Genomic DNA, 21,401 nt, shown 5'->3' with positions numbered 1-21,401 from the left:
AATTGGTATGGACCATCGGTTAATAACTGGCACAGACCTCAAAGTCTACCTTATTAACGAACACTCCCATGCTGTTTTTGACATGTGCTCATCACACTGTTCGATGACACGAAAAGCTTTTTTCTGGTTTCTAAATTAAAGAAGCACTCATCACCCTTCTTGACTGTCTATTTCACTCTGAACTACTAAATAGTGTATACCGCATCCTGTTTTCTTCCCTTCAGCCGCCATCTTGATTCCTAGCTTCTATCCTTCAAGTTATTCCCTTGCTCTGCCATCAATCCAATCTAAAGGCCCAGTCACACACAACGACTTACCAGCGATCCCGAAAACGATGCAACCTGATAGGGATCGCAGGTAAGTCGCTGGGAGGTCGCAGGTGAGATGTCACACAGTCAGATCTTACCAGCGATGCAGGAACAATACAGGTCGCAGTAGCGACCTGTATAACGATCTCAGCAGTCACTGTGACCCTGTCACACAGTGTCAAACACAGCGATGTGTCCTGCCCAGCAGGACATCGCCTTTGAAGAAAATGACCTGGACCATTCGGCAACGACTAGCGATCTCACAGCAGGGGCCTAATCGCTGGTAGGTGTCACACATAACGAGATCGCTAACGGGATCGCTACTGCGTCACCAAAATGGTGACTCATCTGCGATCTCGCTAGCGATCTCGTTATGTGTGACAGTACCTTTAGGGCTGGTTCACACTAAGCGACAGCGACAACGAGGTCGCTGTTACGTCACCATTTTCTGTGACGTAACAGCGACCTTGTAAGTCGCTGTTATGATCGCTGCTTAGCTGTCAAACACAGCAGCCGAAGCAGCGATCATAACCGCGAGAGCAGGGAGCCGCGCACACTGCTTAGCGCTGGCTCCCTGCTCTCCTAGCTACAGTACACATCAGGTTAATTAACCCAATGTGTACTGCAGCTACATGTGCAGAGAGCCGGAGCCGGCAGCACAGGCAGCGTGAGAGCTGCGGAGGCTGGTAACTAAGGTAAATATCGGGTAACCACCTTGGTTACCCGATGTTTACCCTGGTTACAGCTTACCACAGCTGCCAGACGCCGGCTCCTGCTCCCTGCTCGCTTCATTTCGTCGCTCTCTCGCTGTCACACACAGCGATCTGTGTGTCACAGCGGGAGAGCGCCTTTGAAGAAAACGATCCAGGGCTGTGTGTAATGAGCAGCGATCTCGCAGCAGGGGCCAGATCGCTGCTCAGTGTCACACACAGCGAGATCGCTAATGAGGTCACTGTTGCGTCACCAAAACCGTGCCGTAGCAGCGATTTCGGTAGCAATCTCGCTATGTGTGAAGCACCCCTTAGCTATAGCTGGTAATGTGATGCCTTGATGATACAATACCATATGTGATTATCCTTCCCTCTATAATCTCCAAGATAATCTAAGGGATTTTAAGTATACAGCAAGTGAGGCGAATTTGTAATCTCCTACGTTATCATGTGTGATGGGAGCTGTGCAGTCATCATCATTATCTCTGATAAGAGCTTCTCTCTATGCAGAGAATAACAGAGGTAGAGTCCATGCAATTTCACCATTCAGAAATTTTTAATGCTTGATTTGGTGACTACCTTTAGAGAACATAAAGTAATATAATCACAATGTGATCTTATGACCAATTTGAAGAGACGTATACCATGCATTTCTGGAAAGAAAGAACCACATAACATAATTGACTACATTTGTCATATATCGCCTTGCTACCTGGTGCCCTAAATGTGACTCCCACTGCCCCCTAGATGAAGACCAGTGATTCAGTCCTTCAAGATGGTCTCTACAATGCTAAGTCTTAACTTACCACATTCAGAAAAAGTGAGGGAGACTTGGTTCAGACTTAATACTGTACAGTCATGGCCAAAAGTTTTGAGAATGACACCAAAATGATATTTTCACATGATCTGTTGCCCTCTGGTTTTTGTGTTTGTCTGATGTTTACATCACATACAGAAATATAATTGCAATCATATTATGAGACCAAAAGGTTATATTGACAGTTAGAATGAGTTAATGCAGCAAGTCAGTATTTGCAGTGTTGACCCTTCTTCTTCAGGACCTCTGCAATTCTCCCTAGCATGCTCTCAATCAACTTCTGCACCAAATCCTGACTGATAGCTGTCCATTCTTGCATAAGCAATGCTTGCATTTTGCCAGAATTTGTTGGTTTTTGTTTGTCCACCCGTCTCTTGATGATTGCCCACAAGTTCTCAATGGGATTAAGATCTGGGGAGTTTCCAGGTCATGGACCCAAAATCTCTATGTTTTGTTCCATGAGCCATTTAGTGATCACCTTTGCTTTATGGCAAGGTGCTCCATCATGCTGGAAAAGGCATTGTTGGACGCCAAACTGCTCTTGGACAGTTGGAGAAGTTGCTCTTGGAGGACATTCTGGTACCATTCTTTATTCATGGCTGTGTTTTTAGGCAAGACTGTGAGTGGTGCGATTCCCTTGGCTGAGAAGCAACCCCACACATGAATGGTTTCAGGATGCTTAACAGTTGGCATGAGACAAGACTGGTGGTAGCGCTCACCTCTTCTTCTCCTAATAAGCTGTTTTCCAGATGTCCCAAACAATCGAAAAGGGGATTCATCTGAGAAAATGACTTTCCCCCAGTCCTCGCAGTCCACTCCCTGTACCTTTTGCAGAATATCAGTCAGTCCCTGATGGTTTTTCTGGAGAGAAGTGGCTTCTTTGCTGCCCTCCTTGAAACCAGGCCTTGCTCAAGCAGTCTCCGCCTCACAGTGCGTGCAGCACTCACACCAGCCTGCTGCCATTGCTGAGCTAGCTCGGCTCTGCTGGTAGTCCGATCCCGCAGCTGAAACAGTTTTAAGATACGGTCCTGGCGTTTGCTGGTCCTTCTTGGGCGCCCTGGAGCCTTTTTGGCAACAATGGAAGCTCTCTCCTTGAAGTTCTTGATGATGCAATAGATTGTTGACTGAGGTGCAATCTTTGTAGCTGCGATACTCTTCCCTGTTAGGCCATTTTTGTGCAGAGCAATGATGGCTGCACGTGTTTCTTTAGAGATAACCATGGTTAACTGAAGAGAAACAATGATACCAAGCACCAGCCTCCTTTTAAAGTATCCAGTGGTGTCATTCTTACTTAATCATGACTGATTGATCGCCAGCCCTGTCCTCATCAACATCCACACCTGTGTTAATGGAACAATCACTAAAACAATGTTAGCTGCTCCTTTAAAGGCAGGAATTCAATGATGTTGAAATGTGTTTTGGTGGTTGAAGTTCATTTTCTTAGCCAATATTGACTTTGCAAGTAATTGCTGTTAAGCTGATCACTCTTTATGACATTCTGGAGTATATGCAAATTGCCATTAGAAAAACTTAAGCAGTAGACTTTGTAAAAATTAATATTTGTAGCATTCTCAAAACGTTTGGCCATGGCTGTACACTCTAAGCCACTGCAGCAGTAATTTTGAATGCAGGAGGACTGGAAGGTCAACTGAATAGATAGTGAGCAGCAAACATAGGGCACCAGGCAACGAGATGATATTTTAGCTAAACTAGCCCCCTACAATATCAGCGGATGGCTTAGAGAAGGAGGTTGGCTTAGCTAATACAGCCTGAATCTTTCCTTCTGTCACCAACACAGGGAAGGTAGGAAGAGCGTTACCTCTCTTGAGACAACAGTGGTAGTGGAGTTATCTGGACCACAGGACCGGTATGAAGACATCCATACAGATGAATCATTTAAAGTGCATAAGTAAGTCATAAGATGTCCTTCTCTATCAGTTGCTCTTTTAGACGTACTTATACATGTTCAAGTTATTGCCATCATCGAACTTTGGAGGGGTTCTCATTAAAGAGACGGTGTCCCGTGGTATACAAAATATGCAACTATCTTAGCTGAACAAGAGACTTGTCTGCAGACAGAACTGTTTTGCGGTTTTATGGTCTTCATAGAGACCATACTCATAGTCTGGTCCTTAATCTGGGGGATCCTAAACTGGGATACAAGGTGCACCAAAAACAGCTCTGTGGAGTGCTACAAGGCGCCAGGTACGAAGACGTAATGTATCTTGGAAAGCACACTGCCTTAATGTACATCTCGGAGCTTGTATGGAATCATAAGGTGTCCATGTATCTCCATACATATGGTGTCTCCATAAGATGTCTGTCATGACTATAGCTTGACTCTAACGGGGCTAAGTCAGGTGGGAGGGGTCTGTTCATTCGTGCCTCGTTCCGGAACTCTCACCACTTTATTATTCTGTGGAATCCTCCGAAATGCCGCCAGTAATAGCTCTGCAGCGTGAGCCCTTGTTCCTGTGAGTTTTCTCTGATTTGTCCAGCCACCCAGCCTACCTTTTCTTGACCTTCGTTCCCCTATTTCTGTACCCTCATCCTGTCTACCTGACCCCAGTCCTGTTCTGTGTCTCGGCCTCCAACCTCTCCTCTGAACTTACCTGATGTCCTGGCCTCCGACCTCGGTTATGTTCCCTGACTACGGCTGTGCTCTTCTTTGGCTCCTGACATGACTCCTTGGCTTCCGACCCCATTGCTTCCATTTCACTACGGCTTGCTCACCCCCTTTGTTAGAAGTGACATCCCAGTTTTGACTTTAGCTTGTTTGACTATTCTTACGCTCATGCTAGTGACCTCTTGTGAGCTTTTGTCTCACTGCATTTAGAAGTTTGATCTTCTCTAAGTCCCTGTGACCCCAAGTGGAAGCTTGATAGTGGTCATATGTCTTAGTTTCTTTAACGGAATCCTGACCAAAGACTGTCAAAACTGATGGATGATGGAAGATCCTAATATAATATATAAAGCTGAATGTGTGTATGTATGTGTGTATGTCCGGGATTGGCATCTGCACCGTTGCAGCTACAGCCACAAAATTTTCCACACTCACACTTCTGGACCTGAGAGCGTCATAGGCTATGTTTCGAGGGGAAATTTTAACCCCGCGCTTTACAGTTATTCGCCAAAAATCCTGCCTCCATTAAAGCAAATGGAGCTGGGAGCCACAGTGCAGCCAGAACTTCAGAAGAATGCGCAGCCATGCCCTTATATGGAATGTTGGCGTGTCACAATGCAGCCAGGGAAAGAGACAGACAGGGAAAGAGGCAGACACAGACAGGGTAAGAAACAGACATAGACAGGGTAAGAGACAGACACAAAGAGAAAGACAAAGAGACAGACTGACAGGGAAAGAGACAGACAGGGAAAGAGAGGGAAAGAGAGAGGCAGGTTAAGAGACAGACACAGACAGGTAAAGAGACAGAGACAGACAGGGAAAGAGAGGGAAAGAGACAGACGGGGTAAGAGACAGACAAAGAGACAGACACAGGGAAAGAGACAGAGGGAAAGAGACAGACAGGGAAAGAGAGGGAAAGAGACAGACAGGGAAAGTGACAGAGATAGATAGACAGACAGGGAAAGAGAGATAGACAGACAGGGAAAGAGATTGAGACAGACGGAGAAAGAGACAGAGACAGTCAGAGATAGACAGGGAAAGAGACAGACAGACAAAGAGATATAGAGAGAGACAGAGAGATATATACAGAGGGGGAGACAGACATTATAATTACATTTCTATTTATTTGTTTTGTGGTTTTTGTGTGCAGAATATATTTGTGTTAATACATTCTATGTTGTTAACAGCAGTTATTAACCCGGGCGAAGCCGGGTAGTACAGCTAGTATATATATATATGAAGAGAGTATTGTAGCTCAGCACGCCCACAGTTATGAGCTGTCATTTCCTTGTTTATGGTTAAGACGTCCGGGACTTACTGCCATTCTCTTTGGTGTTTGGAGACAAGAACAGGTAGAATTGGAATGACTGTCTACTTTACGAAAATTGACACCCAAAAAAACTTAACTTTAATCTATTGAACTCACAATGTATCAGTCAAAAATAAGAACACTGGTAGTAAATCACAAAGCCAAAAAAAAAGACAATTTATGGTGTACTTACAGCTCGGTAGCGGACCAGGTAATGGCGGATCGGAGAGCCACCATCGTCTTGCTTGATAAGGACGACTTTGTATGAATTTCCATCTTCTCCAACACGGCCGGCCAGCTTTGGAGCGCTTGGTTCTCCTGGAAAGAATCATTGTTTCTTACGGTTAAATTAGGGCGGACACAACCAGAATAACTAATCGAGTAGAAGCGGTGGCTTTATACACAGCCTGATGCTTGCAATAAAGTGAATGTAGGTGCGATGACTATGGTATTACAGACCTTAAATTTACAGGAAACAAGCCATCCAATTACATAAATAGGAAAGAAAACTGCAAATGCACTAGTAATGTGCCTGGCACCGCTACCCAACATTATGTTTGCATAGAAAATAAATACCAGGAATATTTATTTGTCACAGGCAAAAAAATACTATTCGCAAACAATGGAGAATGAGATATGGTTACCAATATTTGTATTCAAATGTCAAAAAATACATTACATATAAATAAAATAAAGCGTAAAGGTTAAGGCATTAATATCTTGCTCATTGAGTAGGTGTATTGACCCAGAAGACAAAATTAGAAATTATTGACAAATTTAAAAAAAAAAATATTTATTATTTTCAGCTTCATTTTTTAGACTATACAGTGCCTACAAGTAGTATTCAACCCCCTGCAGATTTAGCAGGTTTACACATTCAGAATTAACTTGGCATTGTGACATTTGGACTGTAGATCAGCCTGGAAGTGTGAAATGCACTGCAGCAAAAAAGAATGTTATTTCTTTTTTTTTTTTTAAATTGTGAAAAGTTTATTCAGAGGGTCATTTATTATTCAACCCCTCAAACCACCAGAATTCTGTTTGATTCCTCTAAAGTATTAAGAAGTATTTCAGGCACAAAGAACAATGAGCTTCACATGTTTGGATTAATTATCTCTTTTTCCAGCCTTTTCTGACTAATTAAGACCCTCCCCAAACTTGTGAACAGCACTCATACTTGGTCAACATGGGAAAGACAAAGGAGCATTCCAAGGCCATCAGAGACAAGATCGTGGAGGGTCACAAGGCTGGCAAGGGGTACAAAACCCTTTCCAAGGAGTTGGGCCTACCTGTCTCCACTGTTGGGAGCATCATCCGGAAGTGGAAGGCTTGTGGAACTACTGTTAGCCTTCCACGGCCTGGACAGCCTTTGAAAGTTTCCACCCGTGCCGAGGCCAGGCTTGTCCGAAGAGTCAAGGCTAACCCAAGGACAATAAGGAAGGAGCTCCGGGAAGATCTCATGGCAGTGGGGACATTGGTTTCAGTCAATACCATAAGTAACGTACTCCACCGCAATGGTCTCCGTTCCAGACGAGCCCATAAGGTACCTTTACTTTCAAAGCGTCATGTCAAGGTTCGTCTACAGTTTGCTCATGATCACTTGGAGGACTCTGAGACAGACTGGTTCAAGGTTCTCTGGTCTGATGAGACCAAGATCGGGATCTTTGGTGCCAACCACACACGTGACGTTTGGAGACTGGATGGCACTGCATACGACCCCAAGAATACCATCCCTACAGTCAAGCATGGTGGTGGCAGCATCATGCTGTGGGGCTGTTTCTCAGCCAAGGGGCCTGGCCATCTGGTCCGCATCCATGGGAAGATGGATAGCACGGCCTACCTGGAGATTTTGGCCAAGAACCTCCGCTCCTCCATCAAGGATCTTAAGATGGGTCGTCATTTCATCTTCCAACAAGACAACGACCCAAAGCACACAGCCAAGAAAACCAAGGCCTGGTTCTAGAGGGAAAAAATCAAGGTGTTGCAGTGGCCTAGTCAATCTCCTGACCTTAACCCAATTGAAAACTTGTGGAAGGAGCTCAAGATTAAAGTCCACATGAGACACCCAAAGAACCTAGATAACTTGGAGAAGATCTGCATGGAGGAGTGGGCCAAGATAACTCCAGAGACCTGTGCCGGCCTGATCAGGTCTTATAAAAGACGATTATTAGCTGTAATTGCAAACAAGGGTTATTCCACAAAATATTAAACCTAGGGGTTGAATAATAATTGACCCACACTTTTATGTTGAAAATTTATTAAAATTTAACTGAGCAACATAACTTGTTGGTTTGTAAGATTTATGCATCTGTTAATAAATCCTGCTCTTGTTTGAAGTTTGCAGGCTCTAACTTATTTGCATCTTATCAAACCTGCTAAATCTGCAGGGGGTTGAAAACTACTTGTAGGCACTGTATATATTTTTTAGTTTTTATATTCCATAACATTGTCAATTTCGTAGAAAATAAAAAAGCAACTTTGCAATCTCTCGGCAAAGCTTCCCCGCTAACCGACTCCTCGGTATACTACATTCATAGCAGGTTAGTCTTATTCACACACTGCAGGGTATACAATCCCGGCTACATTTTAACACAAAATCACAGCTTGCAAAGTCATATATCAATGTGGGAGAGGGTGATGGAAATAGACAGAAGCACACAGGCTATAGAATTAGAGGATATGGGCATCTTCATTTTGCAATACAATTTTTTTTTTACGTAAGTGCATGCATTTTAGGCTAAAAATAATTTCTCCAATTGGTTCCTTTTTACCTCCATACAGTGGTGGACCGTTGTCAATGTGCAGGAAGAGAAGTATGGATCTGCACCAGGGAAAGCGAGCGCTGTGAACCGGAGAGCGTTCACTTTCCAGCGTTGGATGCCGAGTTTCATGCTGTGCTTTGCTTCTCACTCAGTAGGTGTCAAGGCGACTTCAGACTCTGTTCACATTGCAGAGTCTGGCAGTCCTTAGATGCTCAGCCAGAGTCGGGCTGTGACTGTTTAGTGCTCACTGGTCGTCGGTATAGCAGGAGTTAATTCCTGCTGAGGTTACTGGTTGCTAATGTCCTATCACAGCCACCTCCGCCATATAAAAGATAGTGGAAAATAGCCTTACATGCAGATTATAGCTCTAGCGTTTGCTCCAGCAATGCCGGTCCTTTTGTGTTGTGATCCAGTTATTAGTGAACAGTTGAATGCTATTGGGTGTGAGGTGGAAAAATCCTTGTTGTTAGCTTATTTCCTCCCTGTACTTTGTTTCTTCTTTTTTACCATACAATTTACTGAAAGGCATGAAATAAATTCCAAGTTGGATGAAAATGTCACATGTATGACCCAAAAACCAGGAGCTGGGGTGTCTAGACTGGCCCTCAGACTAGGAATACTACATTGTCCCTCCTCCCAGAGGTACTCCTGATGGTGGCAAAGTCTGAACTGCTAACGTAGCCCTGACTCCTGTGTAGCCCTGGTCTAATACTCCTTCCCCCCCAGGAGAGGGCCAGGGGATGAAAATGTTAGGGGTATGACACAAAAAAATCAGGAGCTTGGGGTGCCTAGACTGGCCCTCAAACTAGGAATACTATGCTGTCCCTCCTCCCAGAGATACGCCAGATGGTGGCGAGGTCTGAACCACCAACGTAGCTCTGACACCTGTGTAGCCAGGGGAGAGCCAGGACAGGAAAAATTAATTCACTCAGTGCATGCACACACAGGGGAGAAGACAATATATGTTAAGGAAGAAACAAAGTACAGGGAGGAAATAAACAACAAGGATATTTTCACCGCACACCCAATAGCATACAACTGTTCACCAATAACTGGATCAATGCACAGAAGGACCGATAACGCTGGAGCAACAGCTAGAGCTATAATCGGCATGTGAGGGTAAGTTCCACCATCTTTTATATCCGGAGCTGGCTGTGATAGGACATCAGCAACCTGTGACCCCAGCAGCAGTTCACCAGCCAGCAGGAATTAACTCCTGCTATACCGATGACCAGTGAGCACTAAACAGTCGACGCCCGACTCTAGCTGAGCAACCTATAAATATCAGGTTGCCTGCTAGATTCTGCAATGTGAACAGAGTCTGAAGTCACCATGACTAGTGAGTGAGTGAGGAGCAGAACACTGCATTACACCACGGTTCACAGCGCTTACTTTCCCTAAGGCAGATCCGTACTTCTCCTCTTGTACACTGATGAAGGTCCTCCACTTGGACCAAAACGTCTGTGTTGGTTTCATTTAGATTACCCACAATAAATTCTAAATTTCAACTTAATTTGAGCGCCAAGGTCAATTTTCACCGTTACATGTGACTGGATCCTACTTGGGCACCATTATTCAGAAGTGTCATAGTTTATCTATTCTGATTCTCAGTTGGGTCATTCTTCAGCCTACAGTTCAACATTTACAAAAATCCCACAATAGAAAAAAAAAGGGGTTTTTTTTCAGAGAAAAATGCGTAAAGTTTAGATGCTACGGCAGGATATGGAAAAACTTTGAGGATCCCACCACTGATTCAGAGAACTGGGCTTTGAATGGAGGAAAGGGGCTCAGTTATAGAAGATAACTTACAAATTGGCCCAAACCCTTTAATTAAAAAGAAAATAGCAACCAAAGATGTTCATATCGTTTAAGAGAATGAGAGGAAAGACCTCGGCTTCATAGGGAACACCCACTGAGCTCTGAACTTGAAGCTGCATAAGCAGTCATCTCAGACACAGCACAGAATCTTCAAAATAAAAGAAGATGAAACTCGTCCAAAAATTATCCAATTTGTGAACCTTGAAACTCGTCCAAAAATTATCAAATTCGTGGACCTTGAAACTCGTCCAAAAATTATCCAATTCGTGGACCTTGAAACTCGTCCAAAAATTATCCATTTTAAGGACCTTGAACCTCAGCCAAAAATTATCCATTTCGTGGACCTTGAAACTCATCCAAAAAGTGATCCCTTTAAACTCAAAATAAACAGATACACACCTACAGTATGAGGTAGAAATACTATTTAGGTGAGTCTTTGCACCTACTCAGTGGTAAAGATATCAAATGGTGTTTGTGATCGTCAATATCAATAGTCTGTATTATTTTCTGTCGGAGTTGAATAAAATATTTATACTCATATCTCATGCTCAAATTAGGCAGAAAGTCTGGATTATTTTTTTTTCCTAAAATCTTCACGCAATTAAAGTCAATGTTTCCGTTACTCAACACCATCTTAATTCTGCTTCTTTAATACCTTCATTGCTATCTTTATTTGCCAAATTGGCAAGCAAACACATTTCCTTAATAGTTTCTTATAAATGTTCCTCCTTTTGAAGTGTTTACTTTGTGGAGCACACAAGGAAACTAAATGGGTCCTTAAATATTGATAAGAGCCTTAGCGGATTAGCCACTGTTCCTACGCGGATTAAACTCATAATTCTTATAAACTCCAATTTCATAAGTGGTCGCCTAGGCACTTTAGTGTTCCGTTCCCGGGGACTGAAGAAGAGCGGAATATTTTTTTATTATTATTACGGAGAGAGAGAAAGAATAAATAAATTTACACTGCCCTCTACGTGACGATTACTCAACGAACGGGACCTGCCAATTTTAAAGAAATCGAGAAAAACAAAAATCAAAGAAAGGATAAAGTATAAGACTAAAAAAAAACAAAAGCATAAAAGAAATAAATGGCTGATCTGGAAACGGAAAGAGCAAAGTAAATAAAAACAAAAAAAATGCAGGGGTTAGTGATGAATGCAGCTAATAAGAAAAGAGGATTAGTGAGGAGAGAGTGGAAAATTAGTCACTTGAAAATACGTCTGGCATAGTCGCTGAGGAAAAGAACATCGTTACAGGAGACGTGGTTAAGTGAAGGAGATGGATTTGACAGGCTGTCGTGAAATTCTGGTGACTGGAAATAAATGGTGTCAAAACGTGCACCCAAGTTTTACAGATGAGCACCGATTAGCACTGATAGGCAGGCGGCATGCAACTTCATGCATCATGCATTAGGAATAAAGGAACGCAAACAGCACAGCTTTCATTATCCCAGTTCGGTGTTTTCTACAGCTTTTACTTCTTTGCTTGTGCCTTCATGCAACTTTAATAAAGCGAACAGCTTTGCTATCTTTTTTTTTGCTATTTTTGTATACAATGAATAGTAGAACCCATAAGAACCTGAGAGCTCTTGTATACATATATACAAAACTGAATTTAGAGTCCGATGCCCCAAAAATCCACAAAACAGCTACAAAAAGTTCTAAAAGTTGAATGAAGGCAAACGTTACTGCCGCCTCAAGATAAAAAAATCTATAAACTATAAGGCGTTGGCTTTTTTTAAAATTAGCAGCCATGTAATGTTGGCCAAAGATCAAGCAGCAGGGTAGCTCCTTAATTTAGAAACTTACATTTGGTGGCTAAACTGGAGGGAATGCAAACACAAAGCTTGTAGATCAGTATAACTTGGATTGTTGCTGTAGGTAACAACTATACTTACATTTTGATAAGGACCGTCATGGGTCATCTTCCAACCCTTATTTTCCACTACTTATTTTTAGAGAAGAGCTACCGGGAATTGTAGTCACTTCCAGCCCATACATACTACAGGTCCAATTGGAACTTTTCTAACAATTTTTAAGAAGGTGATTTATTAATGGTCTTTTGACCAAATTTGTTTCAAATATTAGTTGTAAATCATAGAAGGAACCATGATTCCTCCAGGAAAGGGGTAAAGGAAATACAAATTCTAATAATATGGGCTATGTATGGGCTGCAAGTCTGACAGCACTGAACTAGAATAATTTAGCTAATAGTAAAGGTAAAGACAAATCAAACAGAACAGGTGGTTTCTTTGTTCTTTGTTCTCTTAAGGCCTCTGCCCAAAGGTGAGGAATGTTTTACATGTATATGTTAGTAGCACTGCTTTATTATTTCAATTAGTGATGCATCTAAAAAGAGAAATGCAGTTCTTTCCTTAATATGCCTTTTGAAATACTGGGCCTCAACATCTTAAAAGTACCTAATAATTTTTACTCCTAAATAAAACAAATTTAGATAAGTTGCTTTTAGCTTTTTTGTTTTCTTTTTAGGAACCGCGATGGGGTCCAAAATTGCTCCCTGATTTTCATTGTAATGATTTAAGTAATATTTTGCTTAAGGAACTAAAAAAAGACTCTTCTAGCAATTGTAAGGAAGATAACATAAGAACAACACCTGTCAAAAGGTGGCAAAAAGCTTCACTGTGTATTTGTAACTGCTGCAAATAATCAGATAAGATGACATATTTTAAGCATATAGTTTGAATGTAATGTACACCTTTTAATATGAGTACATAAATTTGCAATCAATCTGCACTTGAATTAAAAGGGGTAAAGGAAATACAAATTCCTACAATATAGGCTATGTATGGGCTGCAAGTCTGACAGCACTGAACTAGAATAATTCAGCTAATAGTAAAGGTAAAGACAAATAAAACAGAATAGGTGGTTTCTTTGTTCTTTTAAGGCCTCTGCCCAAGGGGGAAGAATGTTTTACATGTACATGTTAGTAGTACTCCTTTATTATTTCGATTAGTGATCCATCTAAAAGGAGAAATGCAGTTCTTTGAGCAATATGCCATTTGAAATACTGGGCCTCAACATCTTAAAGGTCCCTAATAATAATGTTTAATTCTAAATAAAAACAAATTTAGATAAGTTGGGTTTTTTTTAGGAACCGCGATGGGGTCCAAAATTGCTCCCTGATTTTCACTGCAATGATTTAAGTAATATTTTGTTTAAGAAACTAAAAGAAGGCTCGTCTAGCATTTGTAAGGCACATAACAAAAGAACAAGACCGGTCAACAGGTGGCACATAGCTTCACTGTGTATTTGTCACTGCTGCAAATAGTCAGCTCAGATGACATATTTTGAGCATATAGTTTGAATGTAGTGGACACCTTTTGATATGTCTACATGAATTTTCAATCAATTTGCACTTGAAATGGTCCACCTAGGAATAAATTATATGCCACCTATTAAAAAAGCATCTCACCCTTCTGGGTAACTTATTCAGTTAAGGTTACCAGAGCCTGTAATCTATTTTTTTGTATCTATGCTTAGTGTGGGAAGGAGCCTAGACATGTACTTTTTTCCTAGAAAGAAAAGTGTTCTCGACTATGCCGCAAAACCAACCAGAACAAAGAATTTTACCTTCTGTTCACCAGCGAGGAGGACATCAGCAGCACCATGCAAGTCACATGACAATTCACATGATAGCACGCACATGATTGGTTGAAAGGAAAGTGGAGGGAGGTCACATGAAAAATATAAAAAGAACGTAAACGATGAGAGAAGGGGTAGAAACATTTAAGGGCTAAATAAAGGGAAGGTAACATAAAACATTAGGTGACAAAAAAGCTAGAAACATATAAAACAAAATTACAGCTAGAAATGGTAAGCGCTTCATTTTTGGAAAATTTTGGCAGGAAAAAAAAATACATTATTATGTTAATTACAATCACAGTGGGACATGATTATTTCTGCTGACACACTTAGAAGGCCCAACTCGGCAAAAAGAGCTGAAAGATAAAACATGTTATTAGTCGCGAAGAGAATAAGTGGGAATCCGTTACAACTAGAATAGTTAGGCTTGCGGAAAGAAGATTAAACCTGTAGAAGAAAAGGCAGGTTTAATTGTAAGCTCTTTGGTTCGGTAATGGTTGCGCACATTGCTTTAATTGTTTTCCTTGTAAACGTGCATCAGTCATGGCTAAGTAATAAACAAAAAGAAGTCATAATACAGTGTTTCTAGGCACTTTAGGTGAAAATCTTTTCCAGTCGAGCTTGATTTAATTGGCAATGATTGACCTAAGCTGTAATAAAATCATAAGGATATTTTTTATTTTCACATTGGCACTGGATGGCTAAGGGAATGAAAAGTGGTAATCCAAGAAAAGTTCTTTTGGCCCAAGAAAATGTTAGATGTCAATGGAGTGATACATTGAGGGGATAGTGGAAGATGCCAGAATGGAGAAGATATGATGTTGAAATAAGATGTTGAAATTAGTTTATACAACGGTAGGTGGCTCCTAACGCAAACGCTAAGTCTATAAATAGGGTCCCTTTAACCCACCGGTAGGTGGCTCCTAACGCAAAAGCTAAGCCTATCAATAGGGTTCCTTTAACCCACCAGTAGGTGGCTCCTAACGCAAACGCTAAGCCTATCAATAGCGTTCCTTTAACCCACCGGTAGGTGGCTCCTAACGCAAACGTTAAGCCTATCAATAGGGTTCCTTTAACCCACCGGTAGGTGGCTCCTAATGCAAACGTTAAGCCTATCAATAGGGTTCCTTTAACCCACCGGTAGGTGGCTCCTGACGCAAACGCTAAGACTATCAATACGGTTCCTTTAACTCAAAAAAGTGTTCTTCTGGTTTCCTCAGATTTGTATACTGAATGGCTACCCTTTTCCATACAATGATCTTACGAGACCTTAGAGGTGCGGAATCCCATTGTATGTCCAAACAGTTGAATACTTGGTAGGTGTACATTGGGGACATATGTCAGAAACCAGAAACAGAGTGTGAACATCACGTGATATAAAACACCTAAGTTCTGTGGACACGGCCCCAGAGTGGCCAGTGGGACTACCAATGACTACTAAAAACTAATTATATCAGCCCATGATGACTTGAACTCTACTAGATACTGATCAATAAAATCAAGCTGCATCGTCTAAAGGTAATTGAACTAAAAATTTCGAGAGTTTGCTGAGGTTTTAAGGTTTTGAAGATTTGAAGATTTAAAGGTTTTAACCTTTGAAGATTCTGAAGAGGACAACCCTACTTCATCATGATTGGTATAAGTGTGAGTAAGAGCTCCAGATAATGTCCATCAGTCGTCCTTCCACATCTGATCTTGGCCTAAACCATGCTGTGCTCTAGGCACAGTGCCTTCTACCTGATGACATAGGTAAGTCATACAAATCTATTCATATTTTAAAGAGGTTTTCCACGTTTAGAAAAGTGAACCCCAGATTTTTACAGTAATATAATATAAGGCTAAGTTCACACAGGGCATCTTTTGCTGCGATTTTGGTGCGTTTTTGAGGTCACAAATGCAATGCACTAAAATGCATGCATTTCCTTCTCAGCAAAGTCAATGAGATTTCGATTTTGCTGTCCACACTGGGCATCTTTTCTTGGCTGCATCTTGGCTGCGTTTTTGAAGATGCAGCATGTCAATTCTTTTTGCGTTTTTACCAAGTTTTTGCGCCCTCCAGTCAATAGATTTGACTTAACAAAAACCGCATTGGGCAAAACGCGGTAAAACACATTGCTTTTTTTATGCATTTTTGCCGCGGTGCGTTTTTGGTGCATTTTTAGATGCACTCAAGATGCACTGACAAAAAAGATGCCGTGTGTGAACATAACCTTACACCTTCCGCTGCTCAAGCTTCCCGTCTCTGTGTTTTGGTAACAGTGCAACATCAGAGCATATCACCACTCCAGTCAATCACTGAGCTAAGGGTCATCTAATGAACATTAGCTGGGCCGCTGAGCTCAGTGATTGACTGCAGCGGTGATGTACACTGCTTACTTGACCTCCCCGCTGCACCTAAAAAGACACAGGAGTAATGTCGGACGTTGAAGAGGCTGAGTTCTATTTGGGTTTGTTATTTTACCTTACAACCAAAATTTGGGTCCATTTTTTTAAAAACGTAAACCCCCCTTAATTGCCTATCATAGACTTCAATGGGGTATTTCTTCCACCAAGTAGATGAAAGTAACATACGATGCAGCCAAAAAAAACAGCCAAGTTAAAAGCATCTTAGAATTTAAAAAAAACAAAACAGATTAAATATGTATTATTAGGGCACTGGCCTTTGGCACATTGGACACATTTTTTGGGATCCGTTCACATATATGTAAAATTTCAGTGTGGTATTTTTATAACATCTGTACGGCTAGACTTTTACTTGCAGTACTTTATCTTTTTTTTCCACAGGGAAGAGACTCGAGAGCATATATTTATGGGTTTTGATATGTTTGGTGCCTCCTGCTTTAGGAGGCAGTAAATGATATGATTTGCAGTTATGAGGAAACATCTCGTCGCTCTCATGCAGATAAGATCAATCACAACGAGCCGCAGATGTCGGCTCCACATCTTCACATCAGGGCTGCACAAAACGCCCCATGCAGAACACACTACGCACCCGGCGAGTCCTCATTATGATGCCGGAATAGTAGAGACAAGCAGGCCCAGGTAACCAACACGACTAGACTAGCAGGAAGTCATAATGGAGGAGTCATGCTGCTGGAAATTCTATTTTCTGTCCATTTTATATATACAGTGCCTACAAGTAGTATTCAACCCCCTGCAGATTTACCAGGTTTGATAAGATGCAAATAAGTTAGAGCCTGCAAACTTCAAACAAGAGCAGGATTTATGAACAGATGCATAAATCTTACAAACCAACAAATTATGTTGCTCAGTTAAATTTTAATAAATTTTCAACATAAAAGTGTGGGTCAATTATTATTCAACCCCTAGGTTTAATATTTTGTGGAATAACCCTTGTTTGCAATTACAGCTAATAATCGTCTTTTATAAGACCTGATCAGGCCGGCACAGGTCTCTGGAGTTATCTTGGCCCACTCCTCCATGCAGATCTTCTCCAAGTTATCTAGGTTCTTTGGGTGTCTCATGTGGACTTTAATCTTGAGCTCCTTCCACAAGTTTTCAATTGAGTTAAGGTCAGGAGACTGACTAGGCCACTGCAACACCTTGATTTTTTCCTTCTTGAACCAGGCCTTGGTTTTCTTGGCTGTGTGCTTTGGGTCGTTGTCTTGTTGGAAGATGAAATGACGAGCCATCTTAAGATCCGTGATGGAGGAGCGGAGGTTCTTGGCCAAAATCTCCAGGTAGGCCGTGCTATCCATCTTCCCATGGATGCGGACCAGATGGCCAGGCCCCTTGGCTGAGAAACAGCCCCACAGCATGATGCTGCCACCACCATGCTTGACTGTAGGGATGGTATTCTTGGGGTCGTATGCAGTGCCATCCAGTCTCCAAACGTCACGTGTGTGGTTGGCACCAAAGATCTCGATCTTGGTCTCATCAGACCAGAGAACCTTGAACCAGTCTGTCTCAGAGTCCTCCAAGTGATCATGAGCAAACTGTAGACGAGCCTTGACATGACGCTTTGAAAACAAAGGTACCTTATGGGCTCGTCTGGAACGGAGACCATTGCGGTGGAGTACGTTACTTATGGTATTGACTGAAACCAATGTCCCCACTGCCATGAGATCTTTCTGGAGCTCCTTCCTTGTTGTCCTTGGGTTAGCCTTGACTCTTCGAACAAGCCTTGCCTCGGCACGGGAGTAAACTTTCAAAGGCTGTCCAGGCCATGGAAGGCTAACAGTAGTTCCATAAGCCTTCCACTTCCGGATGATGCTCCCAACAGTGGAGACAGGTAGGCCCAACTCCTTGGAAAGGGTTTTGTACCCCTTGCCAGCCTTGTGACCCTCCACGATCTTGTCTCTGATGGCCTTGGAATGCTCCTTTGGCTTTCCCATGTTGACCAAGTATGAGTGCTGTTCACAAGTTTGGGGAGGGTCTTTAGTCAGAAAACGCTGGAAAAAGAGATAATTAATCCAAACATGTGAAGCTCATTGTTCTTTGTGCCTGAAATACTTCTTAAGACTTTAGGGGAACCAAACAGAATTCTGGTGGTTTGAGGGGTTGAATAATAAATGACCCTCTGAATAAACTTTTCACAATTTAAAAAAAAAAAAAAAAAAAAAAATAACATTCTTTTTTGCTGCAGTGCATTTCACACTTCCAGGCTGATCTACAGTCCAAATGTCACAATGCCAAGTTAATTCCCAATGTGTAAACCTGCTAAATCTGCAGGGGGTTGAAGACTACTTGTAGGCACTGTATATATATATATATATATATATATATATATATATATATATATATATATATATATATATATATATATATATATATATATATATATTTGTTTGTTTTTTACATTTCTATTCTTTTATTTGTCGTCTCTTGCAGTTTGTTAATTCAGGCATGCAGAAACCAAACGTGTTACCCAAGCCAGGCGTTGCAATACAATCCTATCTTGTTTGACGTTTCGACTAAAGATTTATACAGTGACATGCAAAAGTTTGGGCACTCCTCGTCAAAATTCCTGTTATTGTGAACAGTTAAGTAGCTTGAAGATGAAATGATCTCCAAAAGGCATAAAGTTAAAGATAACACATTTTCTATGTACTCTAAGCAATATATATATATACATTTCTTTTTCTTCAGCTTTTATATTTTTAAATTACCCAAAAAGGAAAATGGGCAGATGCATAGTTAGTTCCTAGTAGCACCCCCATTGGTAAGTATCACAGCTTGTAAATGCTTTTTGTGAGAGCCAAGAGTCTTTCAATTTTTGTTTCAATGATCTTCCATTTTTTCTTGCAGACGTCTTCCAATTCTGTGAGATTCCTGGCTCGTCTTCCAGTTTTGTGAGGTTCCTGGCTCGTCGTTCAATTTTGTGAGATTCCTGGCTCGTCTTCCAATTCTGTGAGATTCCTGACTCGCCTTCCAATTCTGTGAGTTTCTTGGCTCGTCTTTTAGTTCTGTGAGGTTCCTGGCTCGTCTTCTAGTTCTGTAAGATTCCTGGCTCGTCTTCCAGTTCTGTCAGGTTCCTGGCTCGTCCTGCATGCACTGCTCTTCCTTGGAGACATTTTCCAGTTCTGTGAGATTCCTTGCCCGTCTTCCAGTTTTGTGAGATTCCTGGCTTGTCTTCCAGTTCTGTAAGGTTCCTGGCTCATCCTGCATGCACTACTCTTCCTTGCAGATGTCCTTGGAGACATCTTCCAGTTCTGTGAGATTCCTGGCTTGTCTTCCAGTTCTGTGAGGTTCCTGGCTCATCTTGCATGCACTACTTTTCCTTGGAAACGTCTTCCAGTTCTGTGAGATTCCTGGCTCGTCTTCTAGTTCTGTGAGGTTTCCCGGCTCATCTTCTAGTTCTGTGAGATTCCTGGCTCGTCTTCCAGTTCTGTGAGGTTCCTGGCTCGTCCTGCATGCACTGCTCTTCCTTGGAAACGTCTTCCAGTTCTGTGAGATTCATGGCTCGTCTTCTAGTTCTGTGAGATTCCTGGCTCGTCTTGCATGCACTGCTCTTTTGGTCTAGCCTCAGATTTTCAGTGATGTTCAGATCAGGGGACTGTGATGGCCTTTGTACAACCTTCAGCTTGCGCCTTTTGAGGTCGTCTATTGTGGATTTTGAGGTGTGTTTAGGACCATTATCCATTTTGTAGAAATCATTCTCTTTACAACTTCAGATCTTTTACATATGGTGTTATGTTTGCATCAAGAATTTGTTGAAATTTCATTGAAATCATTCTTCCCTCTACCCTTGAAATGATCCCCGGCCATTGGTTGCAACGCAACCCCAAAACATGATTGATCCACTCCCATGCTTAATGGTTAGCGAGAAGTACTTTTCCTGAAATTCTGTGGCCTTTTTTTCTCCACACATATTTCTGATCACTGTGGTCAAAGAGTTCTATTTTAACCTCATCTGTCCACAGGACCTGTTTCCAAAATACATCAGGCTTGTTTAGATGTACTTTTGCATACTTCTGATGCTAAATATTATGGTGAGGACACAGTTGAGGTTTTCTTCTGATGACTTTTCCATGAAGGTCATATTTGTGCAGATGTCTCTGACCAGTAGAACAATGTACCACAACTCCAGAGTCTGCTAAATCTTCCTGAAGGTCTTTTGCAGTCACACAGGGGCTCTGATTTGCCTCTAGCAATCCTCTGAGCAGCTCTCACAGAAATGTTGCTTGGTCTTCCAGACCTTATCTTGACCTCCACTGTTCCTGTGTTAACTGCCATTTCTTAATTACATTTTAAACTGAGTAAAGGGCTATCTTCTTATTGCCATCTCCTACTTTGTGGGCCTCTATCATTTTCATTTTCAGAGTGAAAGGCAGCTGCTTAAAAGAACCCATGGCCCTTGTTTTTTGGCACAAGGGTAGAGCAGGCTGGGTTTTTATAAATCTGTGAAATTTGCATCACCGGCCTTTCCTACAGATGATAGTGAACAAGCCATAAGCCATAACTATAACAAGCCAATGAAGGTTTGAAACCTCAATCACAGTTATCTGAGCACATAAATCTCCAAGGGTGCACAAACTTTTGAATAAGCCTATTTTCCTTTTAAAAATCTAACAGATGAACATATTTGTTTTTATTGTGCCTAGAATACAAAAGGAAATGTGTCATCTTTACGTTTATGCCTTTTAGAGATCATTTCATCTTCAACTTGCTTAAGTGTTCACAATAACAGTAATTTACATCAGGGGTGCCCAAACTTATGCATCCACTGTATATAGGTAGCTCCTTATGTTAAGGCTCCCACAGACATTAGATGAGCGCTCCTCCTGGCAGTGGTTAACCTTGGGGGGAGAGCTTAAAAGACTCCAACATTGAGATTCGTCTGTCCCCCAATCATCGTGTCCTGGGAGAAAGTAGAAAACCCCCTCATACACTTTAGGCAGTTGGCTGATTTTGATGATATCAGAGGGTTTCACTAACTTTGTTCTAATATATATTTGAGATTTTTTTACATGCAAGTGAACTATGGTC

The 21,401-nt window shown here is 41.7% G+C and overlaps 1 protein-coding gene across 6 annotated transcripts in view; it reads right to left on the bottom strand.

Annotated features, from left to right (window-relative positions):
- The window catches only part of NCAM1 (neural cell adhesion molecule 1), a 490,562-nt gene that overhangs the window by 52,425 nt on the left and 416,736 nt on the right, over positions 1–21,401 (bottom strand). For all 6 annotated transcript variants that reach the window (XM_075328365.1, XM_075328368.1, XM_075328367.1 and 3 more), the window contains one exon: positions 5,961–6,085. In XM_075328365.1, coding sequence (XP_075184480.1) covers positions 5,961–6,085 — 125 coding nt within the window. The remainder of the gene's footprint in view (positions 1–5,960; positions 6,086–21,401) is intronic.

This window comes from Anomaloglossus baeobatrachus, chromosome 11 (genome assembly GCF_048569485.1).
Source record: "Anomaloglossus baeobatrachus isolate aAnoBae1 chromosome 11, aAnoBae1.hap1, whole genome shotgun sequence".
Classification (NCBI taxonomy): domain Eukaryota; kingdom Metazoa; phylum Chordata; class Amphibia; order Anura; family Aromobatidae; genus Anomaloglossus; species Anomaloglossus baeobatrachus.
Note: the sequence above shows the minus strand (reverse complement) of the source record. Positions and strands in the feature narration are given on the sequence as shown.